Source organism: Myotis nattereri (assembly GCF_964212035.1).
Source record: "Myotis nattereri genome assembly, chromosome: 7".
Lineage (NCBI taxonomy): Eukaryota > Metazoa > Chordata > Mammalia > Chiroptera > Vespertilionidae > Myotis > Myotis nattereri.
Genome location: NC_138082.1, coordinates 50,997,530 through 51,020,304, shown reverse-complemented (window position 1 = coordinate 51,020,304; position 22,775 = coordinate 50,997,530). Strand labels below are relative to the sequence as shown.

General features: G+C 40.4%; 1 protein-coding gene across 1 annotated transcript in view; it reads right to left on the bottom strand.

The window, feature by feature from the left end:
- LOC308522727 (sodium channel protein type 3 subunit alpha-like) overlaps positions 1-22,775 on the bottom strand; it is a gene marked incomplete at its 3' end in the record, with an annotated part of 110,076 nt that overhangs the window by 75,583 nt on the left and 11,718 nt on the right. Inside the window, 2 exon segments of the mRNA XM_081096285.1 lie at positions 3,125-3,438; positions 15,310-15,484. Coding sequence (XP_080952411.1) covers positions 3,125-3,388 — 264 coding nt within the window. The 5' untranslated portion in view covers positions 3,389-3,438; positions 15,310-15,484.

Here is a 22,775-nt window from a genome sequence, read left to right as displayed (position 1 = left end):
GATGCCGTTTACCCTTAAGACCTCTATATACGCATTTACTTAATAATATGTTTTTACCCTTTAACCAACATCTATATCCTATATAGTCATGGTTACTGACAACATGCCCTGTTTGAATAGGTAGTCAGGAACATATTGTGAGTATAAAGGGCAGAGAACACCATGTCTCTATACATTGCCCTTTTGTATTTAAGACCATGGAGCCAACCATTACCTAACCAACCATTTTTTTTTTTTTTTCTGAACGGCATTCTATAAATGTGAACAATTCTATGAAGAGAGCAGGTAAGTTGTTCTGTATTAGCATTGAGATTATCCAGAAGGAACTGTGGACATGGGAAGACTGCCCTTGAAGCACAAATGCATTAAAAGATTTTCTTGAATTCACAGGATTAGATCATCTAATATTATAGTCAAACAGTCTGGATCCATTTAAGCAGTTGATGACAGCAATAACATATAAAGTTCACCATAATTCAAGATGCATTTGATTACGCTTTTTTGAAACAATTTCCCTGAAAAGCAATTGCCACTTGTAACATTAGAAGATTTTATTTTGAAAAAATATCCAAAGGCAAAGCGAATGAAAGCAAACTGTTCATTTACACATGGACTCCTACACTCCTCCTGCGAGATTAACTTGAGTGGCACTAATGGGATTAAAGCAGACATGCCAAGGGCGTCTTCACTGAATTTGCAGGTTCTAGAACAGAGCAGGCCTTTAGAACAAAAAGTATGTGTAAAAAAGGCCCGTTTATTTCTGCAAAACAACACCTAACACAAAATAAACCTTGATTTCTGAGAAGTGAGATACTAACATCCTGTATAGGAGACAAGAAAGACATTTAAAATGTGGGCCCCGATGTTATTGAAAGATGTGAAAACTGAGAAGACTTGAGAAGGTGACAGATAATTGGAGGAGGAGTAAATAGTGTCAATTCCAAAAGCTGGTCTTCAAGTAATGATAGGCAATGAGGTGACTTTAAAGATACAATAATAGCCCATTCCTACTAGGTGATGATTGTTATAAGTGGACATATGTTAAACTGGTCCTTGTCCACTCTGGAATGCTGCCTGCTTCTTTTTTTCCAGGTAAACACACATGTTATGTAGCTTTACTAACATTTTGGCTACTTGGCACAAGAATAAGCTTTACATCTGAGTAGGAAGGTTCACATCAATCAAGGAATTAAAAAAATTACACAACCAATTTTCAAACATTTTCTTGTGTTACATTAATAAACACCATGTAGAGTTCTACTTAATGGTTAAGAGCTCCAGGCCTGGAGCCTCACTGCCTGGGCTCAAATCTTGAATTCACTACTTACAATGTGAGATCTTGGGTAAGCTACTTAACTGCTCTGCGCTTCTCTTTTCATCTGTAAAATGACACTAACGTAGGACCTACCCCACTGGCTCTTTCAATATCAAATGAGTTACGTTTGAGTTCTGCTCACAGTGCCTGACAAAGTATGTGCAGAACAAATGTTAGCTTTTATTATTATCACTGTCACTGTCCTTAAGTCATTCCCTGGTCAACTTAAATGCCATTAAAAGACATTGTGATGTTGCTCACCTGATTAGATTAGGTGTGTAAATGTGTCTTTAATGGCAGCAAAGTTACATAATGTTTTACAACTTTAAAAAGCCTTTCACCTGCATTATTTCCTAATTAACGTAAGTTTCATAGCATATCTTAAAATTCCAGAACTTCTCCATTAACTTCTTACATTACTTGCACCTTAAGAGATCATAAACTACTTTTTCTTCAATAGCATCTCAAACTTCATCTTTATAGATATTTCAAAAGGAAAGCAGTGCAGCCAACAGTGATGAGAAAACAGTCTAGATGTTTCTCAAGATGGGTCATGGCCACTATGAACAAATCAAGGTCCAAATCTGGTTCTCAGACAGGCGGCAATAAAGCTGACTTTGTTAGCACACAGAGAACAATTCAGTTTCCAAGCGGCAGACTCACATTGACCATGTTTTAAAGCCTACTATACGAAATCATAATGCCAACCCATTTATTTACAATGAGATTATTACTTTCACATGGACTGAAATAATTGCAGTAGCATAGCTAGCACAATCTTTCCTTTTAAGCAGATCTATGGGAAGACAAATTATAAGAAGGTTTTTTTTGCTGAGGTTGGAGCCTTAAAAAACCTTCTTAATCAAATGATTCAGAATGCTTAACCTCTCTGTTAGGTAGCCCACTGAAATGGCCTTCATTTGAGGAGAAAAATGCCTTCAGGATACTACTAAATATGTCTCCCTTAGAAAATGCTAATATTAATCTCTAGCATTCTCCCCCCTCCCTTATTAATCTTACCATTTCCCTTGCTTAAAGATACTTCCTGTCTTTAAGTTGCAAATGCATTGAATCATGTCAAAGTAAGTGATACCCCGTCTCTTGAAGGTATCTTTGCAAATATATTCTTTTCATAGGAGAACTGTCTTCTGGTTCCTTGGGGGATGTCTCACTCTCATCATCGTGTGTAATAATCCAGCAACTAAATTTCAAAATTTTTATAGAAATGTGCTGGAATAAATTACTTTTAGGAATCTAGGAATATATTCTCATTGCCACCTTCTATGAAACTAGTTTAAAAGGCAGAAGAAAAGAATTGTTTAAGCATTTAATTTTGTGTGGTGGCTTTAAATAAAGCATTCTAAAACTTGCTGCTCAAAGTGTGTCCCATGTACGAGCCGCATGAGTCTCACTCGGTGGCACCTTAGAAATGCGGGATCTCTGGCCCCACCCCTGGTCTACAGAATCAGAATCTGTATTTAACAAGATCCTCGGGTGATAGGTGCTAGTGTGCCATCTGCTTAAGTATGTCGACAATAACAGATACTTTGCTTTGCTAATGCCAGTTTAATTCTATCTCAATTGCTGGGACATTGCAGACATGGTCCATCTCTTCACTTCTCTCCACTGGAGCCAAATCTTGACTTCATTTCTTATGAGCATTTCTGCTTCTTACAGAATCAAATTTGAACAGTATGTGGTGCAGCATGTATATGAGCCTGAGAAAAGCCCATTAATGTTGAGTGTTTAATAAAAGACTTAACTTTGGAAGCATAACTGAACTTTCAGAAGCACAGAATCAGCACTCACTTTCTTACTGATGTAGTACGGGTCCAGGTCCTCCAGGGGCTCTGACACCATCCCAGGAGGGATGTCTCCATAAATAAATGGAAGGTTTTTCCCAGCTTCCAAGTCACCATTTGGCTTTGGTTTGTTCTCATCATCATTGTCTTGTTCTCTCTTGGGGTTCTTGGCTTTCTCTTCTGCAGCACGTTTTTCGATAGCAGCAAGGGAATCTCTAGTGAAAAGGCGGAAGCTCTCAGGTCCCGGGGGTACCAGCAGTGCCTGTGCCATCTTTTCATCCTGCACATTTAATCACGTGTAGCTTCTTGCATAAGAATTGCCTGTAAACAAACAAAAATGAATGAGAGTTAGGAAAGCAAATGAATGAGAGGGATTAAGAAAATCATCCAAGATGTTATTTAATGTTCCTTCTAGTAATTTTTTAAAAGTACCGCACTACAAATTTTAACTCGGACACATCATAATTCAATCTAAAATTTTTAATAAGCCAACTTTAGAAGTCTATCGAAACTCTGTTCTGAGCCAAAATATAGTGTACTTTTGGTAAAAAGAGTAATGCTTGTTAATAAAATGCTTAAGGACTCATATTTCTCTCACCTCTCCTTTTATCACATCTTACTCTCCAAATAAAGACATATTGAAGAAAAGACAATATTATAGGTTGACTCATAGAATCTCAGGATAGGAAAGAAGTTTTGCGTAACCCAACCCCTGTTCTAGTCATCAGCATCCTTCATCACTGGTTCTCCAGGGGAGGTCTGACCAGCAGCAAGTACAGGGAAGTCAAGACTTTGTTTCCTTTTAGCTTTTCCTTTTGGATCCTTCTGGGGCATGTTCTGAGGCAATGCAGAATACGGCAGGAGAAGGGGGGAAGGTAGGTTTACAGTTGTTCTTATGGAAAAGAATACAATCCTATGTAATAAAACCCTAATATGCAAATTGACCAAACGGTGGAACGACTGGTCGCTATGATGTGACCATCAGGGGGCAGATGCTCAACACAGGAGCTGCGCCTTGGGGGGAATCAGACCTAAGCCAGCAGGCAGACATCCCCCGAGGGGTCTCAGACTGCAAGAGGGTGCAGGCTGGGTTGAGGGACCCCCCTAAGTGCACAAATTTCATACATTGGGCCTCTAGTAATACTATATAATAAAAGGGTAACATGCAAATTGACCCTAACGGCAGCACAACCTGGAACGACCACCAGGGGGCAGATGCTCAACGCAGGAGCTGCCCCCTGGTGGTCAGTGTGCTCCCACAGGGGGAGCTCTGCTCAGCCACAAGCCAGGCTGAAGGCTGCAAACACAGCAGTGTGGCAGGAGCCTCTCCCACCTTCTCAGCAGCGCTAAGGTTTCTGACTGCCAGCTTAGGCCCTATCCTCCAGGGAACAGGCCTAAGCTTGCAAGTGGACATCTCCCAAGGGCTCCTGGGCTGCAAGAGGACACAGGCCAGACTGAGGGACAACCTCCCTTCCTCCCCGCTCCTCCCCCCGAGTGCACAAATTTTTGTACACCGAGCCTCTAATTAATAACTAATAACACTGCGTTTTGCATACTCAGAACTGTGATCCTACTTTTGTCCAACCCTGCATGTTTATTTCATTTTCTAATCTGCTGCTCTTTAACTATTCTAAGACAATTTTCAGATGCTTCCTGAATCTTTCATTTGGTATAGTGGTTAAAAGCATGGAATATGGCCTGGCTGGCATGGCTCAATGGTTGAGCATCGACCTATGAACCAGGAGGTCATGATTTGATTCCCTGTCTGGACACATGCTCGGTTGTGGGCTTGATCCCCAGTGTGGAGCATGCAGGAGGCAGTCGATCAATGATTCTCTCTCATAATTGATGTTTCCACCTCTCTCTCCCTCTCCCTTCCTCTCTGAAACCAATTTAAAAAATTAAAAAAAATTAAAAAGCATGGAATATGGAGCTAGAACCTTTTGTTCTAAATCCTGGCTCTACCACTTGTGAGCTACATGACTTTGTAAAATGTAACCCCTCAGTGCATCAGCCTTCATCCATAAAAAGGAATAAGAGAACTGACCTCCCAGGTTATTATAAGGAATAAATGAATGAATTTACATGAAGTGTTTAGAATAGTTTCTGGAATTAGTAAACACTATTTTAGTGTCAGCGATCATAATCTAATTATCCCCAGTCTCTCCAGCCATTACTCCTGTTGCGGTTTCAAGCATTTTTACGATTCAAGTCACTCTTGTTTAAGTAAGGTCTTGATTTGCTGGAACCACAGCTGACCACAGAGCTCCAGGAATGGGCTGGAAAGTGAAGAGCACGGGGTGGAGGGGGTGCATTCACACATGCCTGCCACCTGGCTGCGAGAGGAAAGGAGAGAAGGCAGACATGTGGAGTCGCCTTGCTCAGTTTCCTGGGGAAGGGGGAAGCATTGTGTCTGCTGGAAATGTGACACAACTGTTCAAAATACAGGAAATCAGCGACATAAATTTTGAAAAGTAAGTTAATAGTTATTTTGCATTGTGCCAAAAAAATCACATTTTAACAGTCAAGATAGAAAACAGAAACAATAACAAAATATGAGTGCATCAGTCGTCTTGTAGAATGATCTAAAACCACGGCCTCAAAGTAGTCATCAAAGTCGTCTGTCACATTTTCCCTGTCCCCATCCGCCCACCCAGCCCTGGCCTCCGCACTAGTCCAGTCTCCATAGTCGTTTATCCCTCAGTGGCTTTCTAATTCTTAGCAGTTTGTTGCACATACTGAACTTATAGACAGTGAGAAACGCTGGATCTTATAGTAACGTAAGAAAAGTTGTATAGGTTTATATCATTTTTTGAGTTTAAATCTGGATTACTGGTTCCCTAGTCTGTTCTAATGACAAAAAATGATTTTAATAGTTTTTTTTCATGGAATTTGTTTTTATAATATGACATTATTATATCCCCTGCATACTAAATAAGTTATAAAATATTAGATTTTTATACAAAAAATTGTGTCATTTTCCCCACTAGTTCTGAAAAAGACCTTCTGATTTGAGGCGCGGTAAGGCTTTTTTTTTTTTTTTGTACTTCATTAAGTGGGATGTGAATGTAAATCAGAAGGTTTGAGAATAGTTATTCTGTTTTACTCAAAAACAGTCAACTATTAATTTACAGCAGAATCAATGTTTTCTTCTATATCATGTCAGTTTTGATGGGCACATAATTGATCCAGCTCGAGGCTGTGTGGAATAATCACAGCCTGTATACTTTCAAGTATGGAAGGAGTTTGCCCTTAACTACAAGTCTTAAATACCCAGAGATGCGTGATTCTCTCATCGCCTGTCATGAACTGAGTGGGTAAGTTTCTTCTCAAGTGTTCAATGAAAATGGAACAGCATGGCAAACCTGTCTTAAGAAGTTTCTATGAAACATGGTTGCTTTCTTAGGGGAAAAGAAAGGTTGCTTTTGTATTTGAGCAATGATTTTGGTTTCTTTATTGACAATGGAATGGTAAACATGTAGCAATCAGAATGGGAGATCTGGGTTAGCACTGAGTCTATCACTAACCGTTTGCCTGTGTCATTTAACCTTCCTCAACCTCAGTGCCATTGAAGTGCCTTATCATATATGTGGCAGCACTTTGCCACAAAGAAATAATTAATTATACTCATTTAATTGGACTCTCCTGGTTGCTAAGTTTTAAAATGAAATTAGGCTAAAAGCATTTAATGTGGAAATCTTTCAATAATCTTTGGAGATGATCCTGATTTCTTTGAAATATCATAGAACAAGGACCATCACAAAATCATGAATATTGATTTAAAAATAAATAGTTCTATACCTCATGTTCACTTATCAAGACTAGAATAAAGAGTCTGAGTCTTGGTCGAAAGATAGTAAAGAAGTCTTTTTAAAATTCCTATCCTCTTATCTCTTACATCCTGAGAAGCCAGGCCAGTCCCCAACTCTGCTTTTCCTCTGCAAGGGGAACTATTTGGATAGGCTGAGACATTAAAGATTACAAGGAGTAGAGTTTCCGGTGGCCCCACCTGCAGCTTTGCTGTTTAGAAACCTCTCCTAGTTCTTTGGAAGTTCTATTTTAATTTGAATTCTACTTTAAAATTTTTCTTCTCTTTGGTTCCTTGTGATCTTATTATACAAAACTCTTACATAATGTTATATTTCTAATAGAGCAGACTTTTAAAAATTAATTCCTGCCGATGTCTTGGCGTGGAATATATATTATTAATGAATATATGTGCATTATAATTTATTAAAATACATCAAATTTAATATGCCAAATTTTCTCCAGAACTGTCCTTGCAAGGACAAAAAAAGATAAGAATAAAAAAGATCTGAGATGATCTCTTAGATTAACACTAGTGTCTCTATGTGTGAATGTGTGTGAGTCAAGCAAAAGCATCCCTCTATTAATCAATAAAAAGATTGTGGTTCAAATTATCCTGTTATAGGGATGGACCACAGAATTTCAAACCTGGAAGGGAATTAGGATAATTCAGGAAATACTTACTGGGAGACTATCATGCATCAGTACTGTTCTTGGAGTACACACCTGTGGTCCCTGCCTTTAGGGAGCTGGCCATCTCTTGGGAGAGACAGATATTTATGCAAATGACATTAATGCAATTATATGTAGCTGGCTATTGTCTGCCCTCCATAAAAGGGAACAATTTCTTCTGCCAAGGGAGGGAAGGGAGGGAGGGGTGTGGTTCATGCAAGTTTCTCTGAGGTAGGTTTTGTAGACTACTTGGGATTTGACCAAATAGATGTGGTGGTGGTGGTATTTGGGGGAGGGCTAGTAGAAAGACCTATTTGTAGAGACATCTAAGCAGGGAGACAGCATGTACATGGATCTAGAAATAACAAAGAGCATGGAGAGTCTGGGCGGTACTCTAAGGAATTTATTATGCATGGAGACTAACCTGCCCAAAAGGGAGTAGAAAGAGGAAGGACTAGAAAGTTAGGCAGGATATAGATTACTAAAGGTCTTGTACAGAACACTAAGGTAAGCCAGGGGTGGGGAGTGACATGATCAATTTAAAGATTAGAAAGATGGTGGCAGTTTGAAGTGTAGACAAGTAGGAAGTAACCTTAGAACATCGGGTTTCAAAAGTTTGGTTTCAGAATCCCTTTATACTCTTAAAATCATCAGTGACCTCAAAGAGCTTTTGTTTATGGGGGGCTTGTCTCCCCATGTTTACCATATTCAAAATTAAAAGAAAAATGTTACAACTTTTATTAATTAACTTAATAGTAAACTATTGTATGTTTACATATACTAGTAAAACAAATGTTTAGTGACAATAACTATATTAACCCAAATGAAAAGAATTGAGTGAGAATGAATTTGTTTTATATTTGGGTAAATCTCCTCATTGTCTGGCTTAATGAAATACAGCTAGATTCTTTTTTTAAAAAAATATATATTCTTATTTATTTCAGAGAGGAAGGCAGAGAGAGATGGAAACATCAGTGATGAGACAGGATCATTTATCAGCTGCCTCCTGCAGGCCCTGCACTAGGGATCCAGCCTGCAGCCCAGGCATGTGCCCTTGACCGGAATGGAACCTGGGATTCTTATATCTGTTTCTGACTTCAATCTGTTGAGGTATGCTGTTTTTATCAAAGCAAATTAAGAAAATTCGTGGCTGGAAAAATCAGAATTTTAAGAATTTTAAGTTAATTGCCTTTTCAGAAAATTGTGATATTCTTCTTGGATAAACACTAAAACTACAAATGGCAGGGTTTTTTTAAAAAAAAAAATTAGTTTCAAAATGAAACCTGGACAGATACATGCAAAAAAAAATGAAACTAGACCACCAACTTACACCATATACAAAAGTAAACTCAAAATGGATAAAGGACTTAAATGTAAGATGGGAAACCATAAAAATCTTAGAGGATTCCACAGGCAGCAAAATCTCAGACATATGCCGAAGCAATTTCTTCACCGATACAGCTCCTAGGGCAATAGAAACTAAAGAGAAGATAAATACATGGGACTACATCATATTAAAAAGCTTCTGCACAGTAAAAGAAACCATCAACAAAACAAGAAAGCCCACTGCATGGGAGAAAATATTTGCCAATGTTATCTCCAATAAGGGTTTAATCTCCAACATTTACAGGGAACTCATACAACTTAACAAAAGGAAGATAAACAATCCAATCAAAAAATGGGCAACGGACCTGAATAGATACTTTTCGAAAGAGGACAGAAGGAAGGCCAAGAGACATATGAAAACATGCTCAAAGTCACTAATCATCCGAGAGATGCAAATTAAAATGACAATGAGGTACCATCTCACACCTGTAAGAATGGCTATCATCAACAAATCAGCAAATGACAAGTGCTGGAGAGGATGCGGAGAAAAAGGAACACTCCTGCACTGCTGGTGGGAATGCAGACTGGTGCAGCCACTATGGAAGACAGTATGGAGTTTCCTCAAAAAACTAAAAATGGAACTCCCATTTGACCCAGTGATCCCACTTCTAGGAATATATCCCAAGAAACTAGAAATACCAGTCAGAAAAGATATATGCATCCCTATGTTCATAGTAGCACAATTTGCAATAGCTAAGATTTGGAAACAGCCTAATGCCCATCAGCAGATGAATGGATTAAAAAACAGTGGTACATCTACACAATGGAACACTATGCTGCTGTGAAAAAAAGAAGGAATTCCTACCATCTGCAACAGCATGGATGGAACTGGAGAGCATTATGCTAAACAAAATAAGTCAGTTGGAGAAAGGTAAATATCACTCACTTGTGGACTATAATGAACAACAGAAACTGATGAGCAAAAACAGATCCAGAGACAGAAAAGCATCGATCAGACCATCAAACCTCATAGGTAAAGCAGTGGAGGGTGGTGGGGAGGGGGAGAGATCAACCAAAGGACTTGTATGCATTCATATAAGCCTAACCAAAGGACACAGACACTAGGGGGCGGGGGTGAGGGCACAAGCGGGGGCGGGTGGGGTGGAGGGCAATAGGGGGATAAGGGCACATATGTAATACCTTAAAGAAAAAAATACAAAAAATACAATTAATAAAAAATGGAACCTGAAACTATATTAATGAATTTTAATTGATCTTGCCCTTTGCAGGGATTTCATCCCATCATGCATGAGTAATTTAGAAAATATTGGCACATTATTATGCATATGTTCTATATTTTGACAAATTTCATTATATAACATTCAAAAACTCACATTTGTTAATATCATCACTGAACTCATGAGAAAAGTGATAACGCATCGGGAGGCTGTCAAGCTCGTGGGGGCAGGTAAAAGTTTTCCAAAATTCCAATTTCCACTTGAAAGTTCCAGTTTTCACTGTCAACAAATGCTGTCATTTGCTTGTCCTGAAGTGAAAGGCTTATCCTTTGTTCACTTTCTGAGAAAATAGCTGCCTCATACCTGAGTCTGAATAACCATAGTTTGTCAGCTCTTCTTTCAGGGAAAATGGTGTTCCATGAAAAGATAGGAGTGGCTCATTCAGCTCCTGACTCACAATCAGACAAGTGCTTTTCCTTGAGGCAATCATGTGCTTCTGTATGCAGCAGAAATGCTTTCTGTATTCTTCCCATTTCATTATACAGAATATTAAAACTATGTGTTCTTTAGGCTTGATATTATTAATAAAATTAGTAATACTGCTTCATCAAAGATGTTCTTACATGAACTGGCACCTGGACTACTTCAGTTCAATGCTGCTGCCTTGATTCTTGCTAAGCCTTTAGCAGTTTTACACCAGGACTTTGGCAGTATCAGTGCAAATACCAAAACAGTGGGAAAAGGCACATGCCATCTTGGTATTATTAAGAAAATAATTTGGACCTCATAGTCCCCCCAAAAGGGATTCAGGAACCATCCCTCACCCCCACCCCAGTTGCCTGCAAACCACCTTTTGAGAACAGCTGCCCAGGAAGGAAGTCGATGGACACCAGTAGTCTAAAGAATAGGGCAAGAAATTTTGACCAAATCTCTAAGGACAGAGCCTTGGCGACCAGAAAGGTATTCAAGCCCTGGTTCTGCTGCGCTTTAGCGGTGTGGTCTCAGGCAACTGTTTTTATCCTTTACTCTTTAGGTTACCTGTCTGCACACTATCTGCATTATCTGGAGATATTAACAGCACATACTTTAGAGTTAATGTATATAACTGACAAAATGCACCTAGAGGGTGAGCACGGTGCCTAGAAGATAGTAGGTCATCAATAAGTCAGAGAGAAAACAAACCACAGCCAGGGAACTGTTTTCAAGGCACAAGAAGGAGAGAGAAAACTATTGAGATTTTGTGATGACTTGATCTGAGAGAGGGAGAAGGAAGAACTACAAGCTCATTCCCAGATTGTCATTAACCCAACAGAGAAGTGGAGGTTTGTAGGGCATGATAATAAATTCTGTTTGGGATTTATTTAACTTGAGATGCCTGTGAGACAACTGGGTGTCTAATTAAAATAGGGGTCTGAGACTCAGGAAAGCCATCTGGGCTGGGAAAATATTAAGAATCAATGGTTGAAACTGAAGCTAAGAGTACGCATTACATTGTCTAGGATAAAAATTGGAAAGATGAAGAGGCAGGACTCCTGTGACTACCAATTTTTAAGGAGAGGGAACCCAAGATATTAGACAAAGAAGTCAGAGCAGTTATATGGATGCCAAAGGAGGAATTTCCAAGATGCTAATGAAGAGGCATACATCGGATTTGACAGTTAGTCCAACTCCCTGACTTTAAAGTAAATGAGATGCAGGCACAGAGAAGCTAAGTCATCTTCACTGAAATGTCTACTGACAAATAAAAATTATTGCTCTGAGGCAAAACATTTTCCACACGTTCTATTCTTAACTGACTTTTCCTATTATACTTGACACTTTTTTCTTGAATCTTACAATTGTGTGATTTGATTGTAAAGATCTAAGCTGTATATAAATAACTGCAGAAAAAATAGTTATATATAGTTCAATTCTGTTTTCTAGGCTCACACATCTGTATGCTATGACGCTAACATAAGCTTCTGAAACTATATGAAGTCATATTTGTTAATGAATCAGAATCTGGAAAACAAAACAAAATGGCACAGTAAACATTTGGATATGCTGTGGCATTACTGGGGCAAAAATGAAAGTTTATTTATTTTTTATTATTGGTTATATAGACCATGAGTTCACATCTTGTTGAATTTTCTATAATGTCAGTTTGATGAATTGTATTATTCTATAACCTGATAGTATCAACAGTCTCTCTCTCTCTCTCTCTCTCTCTCTCTCTCTCTCTCTCTCTCTCTCTCAGTTTTGATGATTTTGTTACAGACAAAATCAATTAGTTCTGGTCTGTTACCATGGAAACAAATTTATGTCACAGGCTGTAAATTTGCCATCTTCAAGAATGGAAAGTTGCTCTGTGTCATACAACTTGAAAGATTAGGGAAAAATATCTAGTGTTCTTGATGGAGAGAGGGTGAGTTTTCAGGAAAAGTCTGGGTCAATTACTGGGGCAAGAATGCTGTGTTTTCTTGGTATCAACAAAAGAGACTATTATAAGAAGGACATAATCTAAAAGGATGAACTAATTAATCACCCTCCTATAGAAAAAAGTTATTAATTTTTTCAAAAGGAATTTTCATTTTGGTTTATGATTATCAGGTATTAGTATTTAGCATATGTTCTCAGGAAGCATGTGACCAAGAGCATCATATATTATTGCAGGCATACCGAGAGCACTCAGCACATTATGATAACCATTGATCATTCTTCCAAAGCAAAATTTAATATTATTTTTAATATTTCAAAAGTTTTGAAGTAATGCCAGGTTGGTGTACCTAGCTAACTAGGTGGCTTTGAAGATTAAATAATAATATATAAAAACCATTGAATAATTACTATGTATCAGACATTCTGTTATATAATTTATGAATATTAACTTACTTAATCACCCTTATTAACTTATGAGGTTGGTATTATTATTCTCATTTTACAGATCAAAAAATTAAGATGCAGGTAGGTTAGATAACTTATCAATGTTACAAAAGTAATAAGTCAAGGAGCCAGGATTTAAACCCAGTTGGTTCAGGAAATAGCCTACAAAATGATATGTTTAGTTTATCTTTTCTGAAATTGAATTAGGATAAGTCAGCTGCTATATTGGGTGGTTGCTATGTATAGAGCCCCATGTTATGAATGGGGTGGTGCAACCTAAGAAATATAGCAATATAATCCTCACCTTTGTTTTAATATAGAAGATAAAACAAACATGAATGAATTAATAACAAAAATAAAATCCACTTCTAATATATTCATGTTCATATGTATGTTCAGCACATTGGAGTTGTCTAGAAGTAAATTAAAAGCCTAGGCCACTTTCTCCTATATAATGTACCTCTTGTTGTCAGTGTGGTGTCAAAGAATTCAGCATTCCTCCTAGTCTGAATAAACTATTGAGAAAGTAAGTATAGCAAAGAAAGCACAATTCCATGGCCAAATTCAAATTCAATCTAGACTTTCACTACCCTTGTTCCTTTCCTATTAGCTAAACATATGACTGTCCAGACATAAATATTATTTATTGACTTGCTAATCTCTCTATATAAAACCCTAATATGCAAATAGACTGAATGACAGAACAACCGAACAACCAGTCGCTATGATGTGCACTGACCACTAGGGGACATGCACAGAACATGGCGGGCGTCAGCAGCGGGCGGCAGAGCACGGAACATGGTGGGCATTGGCTGCAGCAGCATGATGGAGCAAGTGAGCAGGGGCGCCAGACCAAGGCAGGGTGCCAGTTGCTGTCATGGAATGAGCCTCTGGTGCTTACTGAAAGTTCTTTGCTCCCATGGGTTGCGGTCCCACTTGGCACTCGCTCCCACTGCTGGCGCCCAACGCAGGTCCTGATCACTCAGAGCTGTCATTGCGAGCAGAAGCTGCTGACTATGATCGCCCCTGAGGACTTCTCCACCTGCCCTTGCTCCTGAGGGGCGATTGGGGCATCAGCCACTGCTCCTACCCACTGACAGCGCTGGCCCCAGTCGCTCCAGGTCAGCAGCGGGTGCGAGCAGGGCCGGTGCTGGCAGCTCATGGGAGCAGCTGTGGCAGCAGTGTTTAATAAGGGAATCTATATCTGCTTTTCTCTACCTGGACTCAGTGTCATGCCCCTGGAAAGAAATAGCTGTATGAAAGCATGAACTCATCTCCATCTTCAATTTTTACCTCGGAAATAATTAGCTTCCAGGAGATGAAGTTCCCTGTGACTTTGTTCTTATAAGCTTAGAGAGACAACTGCTAACTAATAGCAACTATTAGGCCAACATAATTATAGACAAGTCAGAACTATTTGTTCTGATTTTTTTCTCCTGTATGTTTGCAAAATGAAATTGTCTGTTCAACTCCCCAATATTCATTCCACTTCAGATACCTCCTCCAAGCTCCGTGCTAATCATTGGTTAAGAATAGGCATGTGGTCCAATTCTGGCCAACAAGAGGTGAGAAGTCCACCATGTGGGTGTCTGTGAAAGGCTTCTTCACTGCTAAGAAAGAGACCATGGAGACGGAATCCTCTGGGATATGATATGTGGCATTACTCCAACTTACAATCAGAAGGGATGACATTCTGAGGGCAAAGCTGACACACTGAGGGCGGCAGATCACAGAGACAGCTCTACCCATGGGCTCTGGATGGACACTCAGCTCTTGGACCCAAACCACCTCTGCACTGCTTGTTACATTCAATAAACATTCTTCTTGACTAAGACCATTTTAGACAGCTTTTCGAGTGAGCAACAGCTGATACACCAAACAAATAATACTCCTTGTTGGTTCAAAAACTTGGCCAGTTCAGAAGCCAGCTTACAACCAAATACTAACCGCATATTTGGATATCTTTCACTCCATGCAAAATGGTGAGCTATGGATCCAGTTGCCAAATAAAGATAATAAAATGCAAGTACAATCCTGGGTTATTTACTAAGTATACAGGATGATGTCTTTCTTAAAAAGAAAACAAAATAAAAAGTTGGATTCGTCTCTTTCTCCCATCAGGAGCCTTTGGCTTCGTTCCATTCCCTGAGATCATCTCTGCCATGTCCCTCGCTACGCTTGCCTTTTTGTTCTGCTCTGACTGTCCTTGTTAGCTAATAGAGACTTTAGTTTGCTTTCCACAAACACAAATCTATGCCCACTAGTAGTTTAAGCACCTTCACAGTACCTTTTTCCGGAGAGCTCCAGGCCACTTCTGGGAATTATCTCATTTGTCGTACACTATCCCTAGAAGAGATTCTGTGTTTGTACCCCAGTAAGCCACTCTGCCAGTCCTCCTTGACAGGTATCTTGTCTCCGAGGAACGCTGATGAGGCTTGGTGTCAGCTTCCTTGTTCCAGGATCTGTGTAGAAAGGGAGCACAGGTGAGGTTAGTCCAGCATCTTGGGTATTTGACTGGACTGCGTGCTCCGGCTCTGGCTCTGGGTTTTCATACTTGGTTTACGCAGAGCCCTAGATGGAGAAAGTAGGACTGAGGCCAAGCAGGTTGCTTGAGGCTTGTAAGCAGTGCGCCCTGGGCTGCTCAAGGAGGGCTGGGGCCAGGGACCAGGCCGGAGTCCTGGGTCGGGTGGGCTCGCCTTCCTCCGCTGGCCCCGATGCAGGAACTCTTCCTGAAGGCACGCTGGAGTCCAGAGTATCCTCCTGTTCGTCACCTCCTACTCCCCCCCCCCCCCATCTCCCCTCTTTACTTCCCCTTTGTTTCTTTTCTTCAAATGCCAGAAAGACCAAAGAAGCAGACCAGTGAAGTATGCGGTTACAGTGTTTTAGTTCCTTTTCAACGCCTCTTCCTCTCTACCTAAAACCCTATATGATAATATGAGTAAGGTAAGACCGATAAACTATATTCAGTGACTTCTAAGAGTAAGCTTTGTACAAGCAAAGGTGAAAAAACCAGCATACTAAACCGAGGCATAATATCCATTTCAGTATAACCATCTGATGTTATATTCCTATCAGATATAACCATTGGGAATGGCTTAGCCCAGTTAAACTGGTGACTATTTCAAAGGAGAATATAAGTAATTTTAAAATCAGCAATTGATGTGTAAAACAATATTTATTTAATTCACTTATACAATGCCCATAACCCTAACTGGTTATGGATTCTCACCAATAAATTTTCTTTTATAATTTACTATGACAAAAAAATATTAAATCTCACTTTTTTTATTTTATACATATTTTTAAAAAAAATCTTTGACTCCTGATGAGAACTCACTCCTAAGCCACCAATCATTTCTTGAATCTGTCATCAGAGTGATTTTTCTAAAACATGTATCCTACCACTATTAAAAATCTGTCCATCAGTGATTTATAGTCAGTGTAACAAAGTGTGCAAGTGCCTTTATGATCTGGGCCTGCCTCTCCTCCCTTACCTTTCACTTTGTAGTAACACAGACCTGGCTCTGCCATTCACTAGCTGTGTGACACTGAACATGTTGCCTAACCAATCTACTTTTTAGTTTCCCATCTGTTAATGGGGATTTTAATACCCAGAAAAATAGGGCTGGTGTTAGAATTAAATGAGATTATACACGCATATGTAAAGACACTTGCACAGTACCTGGTATAAAGTAGGTTTTCCATAAAAGCTGGAGGTTTTAATAGTATTGGAGGTGAAAATAATAGTAACAACAGTATTATAGTTATCATTTTCTATAAAATGATAATAATTCTAATAATACCCATCAAACAGACCCATGCATTAGAGTATAAAGCATTACATTATTAAATAAATGTATAGCCTTTTAATAAATGTTAGTTCCCTCTCCTTCACAGCCACAGGTTAGTAAATGTTACTTCCCTTCTCTTCACAGCACACCCGTAACTGGGTTTTACATAGCTTGGTCTCCAGCCTGACATATGTAATGAGCATAATGCTAAATAACCAAAGTATGGGGACATGGAGGGGGAGGAGGTAAGGAAGGCTGAACATCAAAGAGGGACTGAGAGAAGGGAGAGCAGGAGAGTACAGTTGGAGAAAGCATCCCCAAAGGTTCTCCTCTGCCCGTGTCCTCGTGCTTATTCCGACGATGAAAACACTTGGAAGCCCAGTGTTTCGACATTGAAATGAATCTTTCAGGTCATCAGGTTTCACCATTCGCGTTTTCAAGCGGTGGTCCCTAAAACTGAGCATCGGTGAGCTCATTGAAAATCAGTGATTCGCAGATCAGAAAAATATAGCTTATGGCCTGGGCTCCAAATGGGAGAGATTTTTTTTTCCAATTCCAAGAATCCATGGGAAATAGCTGAGTTCTGCGGATGGCCTCATGATCTACTTTAGGCCTCTTATTTCAAGTTGCATATGTCTCAGTAAGATTTCTAGCTCTTTAAAAGCAGCCCATGGCTTACAGATTAACCATCATATAAAACTGCATGTCTTGAGTTAACAATCGGGATTCTTAAAAGCAGTTCTGAGCTACACTTGGGCTATTTGTTAAAGAATCAGATTTTTGGGTTCAATCTCTGGAGACTCCGAGAAAGTTGGTGTGGGACAAGACCCAAGAATTTGCATTTTAAACAAACTTCCTCATTGAATCTGGTGCAGGTGGCACATGGGTTACAATTTGAGAAGACTGCTCTGAAAGAAAAGAGTAGAGGTTCCTGGAAATATGAGATGGGTGCTTTACACAGTCGAGGCTGGGATTCAGCTCTAATGTTCCCAGTAAGAACAAGTGGAAGCGCGCCAGATCACAAGGCTTTTATTTTTATTATATTTTCTTTTCTATTTTAGAAAAACAAAACAAAAACAATTCCTGCCCTGCTTATGTGGCTCAGTGGTTAAGCAGCGACCCAGGAACCAAGAAGCCACAGGTTCCATTCCTGGTCAGGGCACATGCCTGGGTTGGGGGCTCAATCCCCAGTAGGGGCATGCAGGAGGCAGCCAAGCAATGATCATATTCTCTCATTGATGTTTCCATATCTCTATCCCTTTCTCTTCCTCTCTCTCTAAAAATCAATAAAAACATGTTTTTTAAAAGCATCACAATTAAAACAAACAAACAATTCCTAAAGGCTGTATATAAAAAGACAAACTTTCTCTGAGAACTAAACTGAAGCAAGAAATTTTGCTTAGGACATAGCATTAGGGACACTACATAACATTGCTTAACAGATGTCTTAAATTTGATTTTACCAAAAAAAAAAAAAAAAAAAAAAAAAAGACCATACAAGGTTTAATCTAATAAATCTTCTCCTGATGGTTAAAATCAAACTCAGTCAATCCCATTTAAAAAGTGGTGAGATAAAATGGTTCAGAAACTTTACTTTCAGATTATCTAATACAAGTTTTGGAACTAGAGAATTTCCCCAAATGGAGAGGGTGCCTCTGAAATTACCTTCATGGAATTTCAGCATTCGGAAATCAAGGGGAAGTTCATGCCACAAGTGAGGAAGTGACAGCTCAAAGAGCATGACAGAGGCCACTCTGAAAAGGGTGGGTGTCACTAGAGAACCTTGGACAAAATGTTTTAACTTTATTTTTCTTTACCCATTTTTATTTTTACTATTGATGCTGCTAACTGTAATACTAATATCAACAATTGAATTTTTAAGAGATGAATGTAACTGTTTATTTTGTGTTACTTTATTTTATCCTGACAGTTTATCCTTTCAAATGTTCCAGAGGTTCTCAACCTGTGGGTCGCGACCCCTTTGGGGGTCGAACGACCCTTTCACGGGGGTCACCTAAGACCATCCTGCATATCAGATATTTACATTACGATTCATAACAGTAGCAACATTACAGTTATTAAGTTGCAACGAAAATAATTTTATGGATTGGTCACAATATGAGGAATTGTATTTAAAGGGCCAGGAGATTGAGAACCACTGCCCTAGAGGGTCTTACATTTTTGTCTTACTCCAGCTCCATTGTTTTTAACCATCATTTTGTCTTTCTAATTTATCCTTTAACTATTTGGGGCCATTTATGCTATTTTCTTGCCCTTTCATTCCATTTTATCTTCTTTTATGCTGACAGCATGATGCACCTGCTTCAGAATTTTCCAGTTCAAAACCATCCTGTCATGCACTCGGCTGTAAAACCCCGGGGACTCGGCTCTGTGCAAGGCCTGCAGCAGACGCACAGCTGTGGCCGAGGAACTCCCAGACTTTCCCAGCAGGTTCCCGCAGCGTTGCCCCTGGGGAAGGGGCAGCCTTCCATCTGGGTGGGAATGCCGGTTGGTGTCGCAATGTCTGAAATAGTCTTACCTTACCAGCTGCTCATCTGGGTTGAGGCCCTTATTAAGGAGATAACTTCAAATGGCTAAACCACCAAGATGTTATGCAGTGGAATACTGAAAGTTTGTCTAGGAAGCAAACCATCTGTCCACTGCTCTGGGTGCTCCAGATGTTCTCCTAAATCAGTTTGCATCAAAGGCTTCATGGTGGTCATGTTAACTGGAAATCTGAGATTCCTTTCTTTGCATTGTATAAAATTCATTCCTGCCTTCACTCTAAAAATGTTGCACCCAGGAGGCTCAGAGCAAAATGTACGTTCTAGAAGAGTAACTTCATGAACCCACAGTCTTTAAAGGGTTATCATCTACACTTTTCTACATTTTCTTTGTCTTCAACTTCCTACTGTGCATTAATTTTTTTTTTAAATAATGCACCACTTTATATGATCTATATATATAAAAGCCCAATATGCAAAGTGTCCCCTCAGGAGTTCGACCGAACAGGAGTTTGATCACTTGCTATGATGTCTGCTGACTACCAGGGGGCAGCGTGGAATAAAGGAAGGTCCCAGCCAGCAGCCACTAGGGACCCTACCTGTGCATGAATTTTGTGCACTGAGCCTCTAGTTTTTTATATAAAAAGGTGGGATATAATGACTAAAAATCAAATTTCTCTAAATATGTGATTTAAAAGATTTTATTTGTTCTTAAGCATGAGTCTATGCTTCTTATACATAATCATTTTTCTCCTATACTTAATGCTATAAAGAATATAAATGTTAAAATTTGAACTTGAAAGCCCAGTGTTTTAACATTGAAATGAATCTTTCAGGTCATCTAGTTTCACCATTCGCATTTTTAAGCAGTGGTCCCTAAAATTGAACATCAGAATCACCTGGAGGACTTTTTGTTAAAACACTGCTTGTCAGGTCTCACCCCAGAGTTGCTGATTCTGCAGATATGGGAGAGGTCCCAAATTCTGCATTTCTACAAGCACACAGATACTGCTGTTGCCACTGGCCCAGGACCACACTGTGACAATGACTGGCTTATTGAGTTCAGAATTAAAGGTTTTCTGAAGTTAGAAACATATGTGCTAGTAATATTGTTCTTGTTTTAAATATATATATATATATATATATATATATATATATATATATGTGTGTATATATATATATACATATATATATATATATCTCCTATCTAATAAAGAGAGAATATGCTAATTGACCCTCACGCCACTGCAAAGATGGTGGCGCCCACAGCCAATAAGGAGGGAATATGCTAATTGACTGCCATGCCCTCAAAGATAGTGGCACCCACAGCCACCAGTTGGCGGCGCCCAGTCCCCTTAGCACCTGCCTCCGGAGTCCCCTAGTCCCCTCAGCCCCCCAGCTGCCCAGGGCCGGACTGAGGCACAGGCAAACCTTGTATGGTGGCTGCCCAGCCACCCTGGGCCACCCAAGGCTCAGGTAACCAGGGCCGGCCGAGGCTTGCACTGCCGGCATTGGCAACAGCAGAGGTGTAATGGGGGCATCACCTTCTCTTGATCACCAGGTTGCTTCCTGCCTCTGAGGGCTCCCAGAGTGTGAGAGGGGGCAGGCCGGGCTGAGGGACCCCCACCTCCAGTGCATGAATTTTCATGCACCAGGCTTCTAGTGTATATATAATTTTATTGATTTCAGAGAGGAGGCAGAGGGAGATAGAAACATTGACCAGCTGCCTCCTACATGACCCCAACTCAGGATCAAGCCCTCAGCCTCATCTTGTGCCCCAACTGGGAATTGAACCTCAGCTTCTTGGTCAGAGACTGAGGCTCAACCACCCAGCCACACCAGCTGGGTATATTGCTCTCATTTTTATGAATTCTCAAAGATGACAATCATAGCTTCTCCTGCCTCATTTGTTCATTCATTTAATGTCCTGTAGTATAATTCCTCCAAACCTGGAACTTTGGAATGATTTATGGCAGGATTTCACAGAAGCATGCGACAGCTTCGTCACTGTCTCCCTTCCAGCCTGACTCCCATATAGCCTCATTTCACCCAGTAGTCAGAGTGATTTGGGGAAAACAGAAATCAAATCATGTTCTTTTGCTGCTTGCTCAGAAGCCCAGAGGCTACCCAGTGAAAAGGCCAAACTCCTTCCAATTGCCTATAAGGCTTTATGATACAGCCTTCCAGTTCCCTAGCTAAATTCATCTCTTCCTGCTCCCTGCCTCTCTCACTCCTCTCTAGCCCAGTTGGCTTCTGGCTGTACTCTGCACCAGCCAAGCACACATACACTGTTCCACCTCTCAGGAACACTCTTCTTCTAGACAGCTGAATGCCTAACTCCCTGACCTCCTTCAAGTCTTGGCAAGAGTTTATCTTCTCAAAAGACACCTGCTGTGCTTTTTTTTCAGCTTTTTACCCCACTCTATTGCTTCCAAAGCACTTATCACCTTATTAAGTAGTATACTAGAGGCCAAGTGCACAAAACTTGTGCGGGGGGGGGGGGGGGTGGTCCCTCAGCCCGGCCTGCACCCTCTCCGATCCAGAACCTCTCGGAGGATGTCCAACTCCCTCTCGCAATCCAGGACCACTGGCTCCTAACCACTCCCTGCCTGCCTGCCAGATCGCCCCTAACTGCTCCCCTGCTGTCCTGATTGCCCCTAACTGCCTCTGCCTCGCCCCACACCCGGGACCCAGGCTTCCCTCCCTCAGGCTGGCCACAGGTACCCAGGACCCAGGCCGGCTTCACGTGGGCTGGCCACAGCTGCAGCCACAAGGGACAGTGGGTGGGCGGCTTCGCCTGGGCCACAGCTGCAGGCACCCAGGACCATGAGGTGGGTGGCTTGTCCCTCTCCTGGGTGGCAGGCGTAGGCACAGCCGCTGGCGCCCGGGACCACAGGGCGGGCGACTTGTCCCTCCCCAGGCCGCAGCCTGGCTGGTCCCCGTTCCTCTCTTGAAAGCTCATTTATGCCTGGCTGGTCCCCATTCCTTTCTCCCTGGTGTTGAGTGTCTGATCCATTTCATCCTGACGGAGTAAGGGTGTGACAGCCACTTTCATATTAGCTCTTTATTATATAGGATAATTTGCTTATTTATGTTGATTATTCATTTTCTGTCTCTCCTGGGTAGACTATAAGCCTAGAAGTAAACAGGCATTATTAAGTATCTGTTGAATACAACTATTTAAAATTAATTCTACAACAGCGCAGTTCAACCTGGCAGCCACCGTCATGTGCAGTAGCTGAAGGCTTGAAATTTTGCTAGTGCCAAATTTTGAAATGATAATGTTTTGGGCATGTCGTTTCTTTTGTCTTTTTTTCAAGTTGGCATCTAGAAATTTTAAGTACCTATGTTGGCCTCATATTTCTATTGAAGAGTGCTGGTCTACTCTACACCTTTCTCCTACTCCTTCACCCTCCTCCAAGGGATCAAACCCATAAACAAATTCATGAATTAAGGAA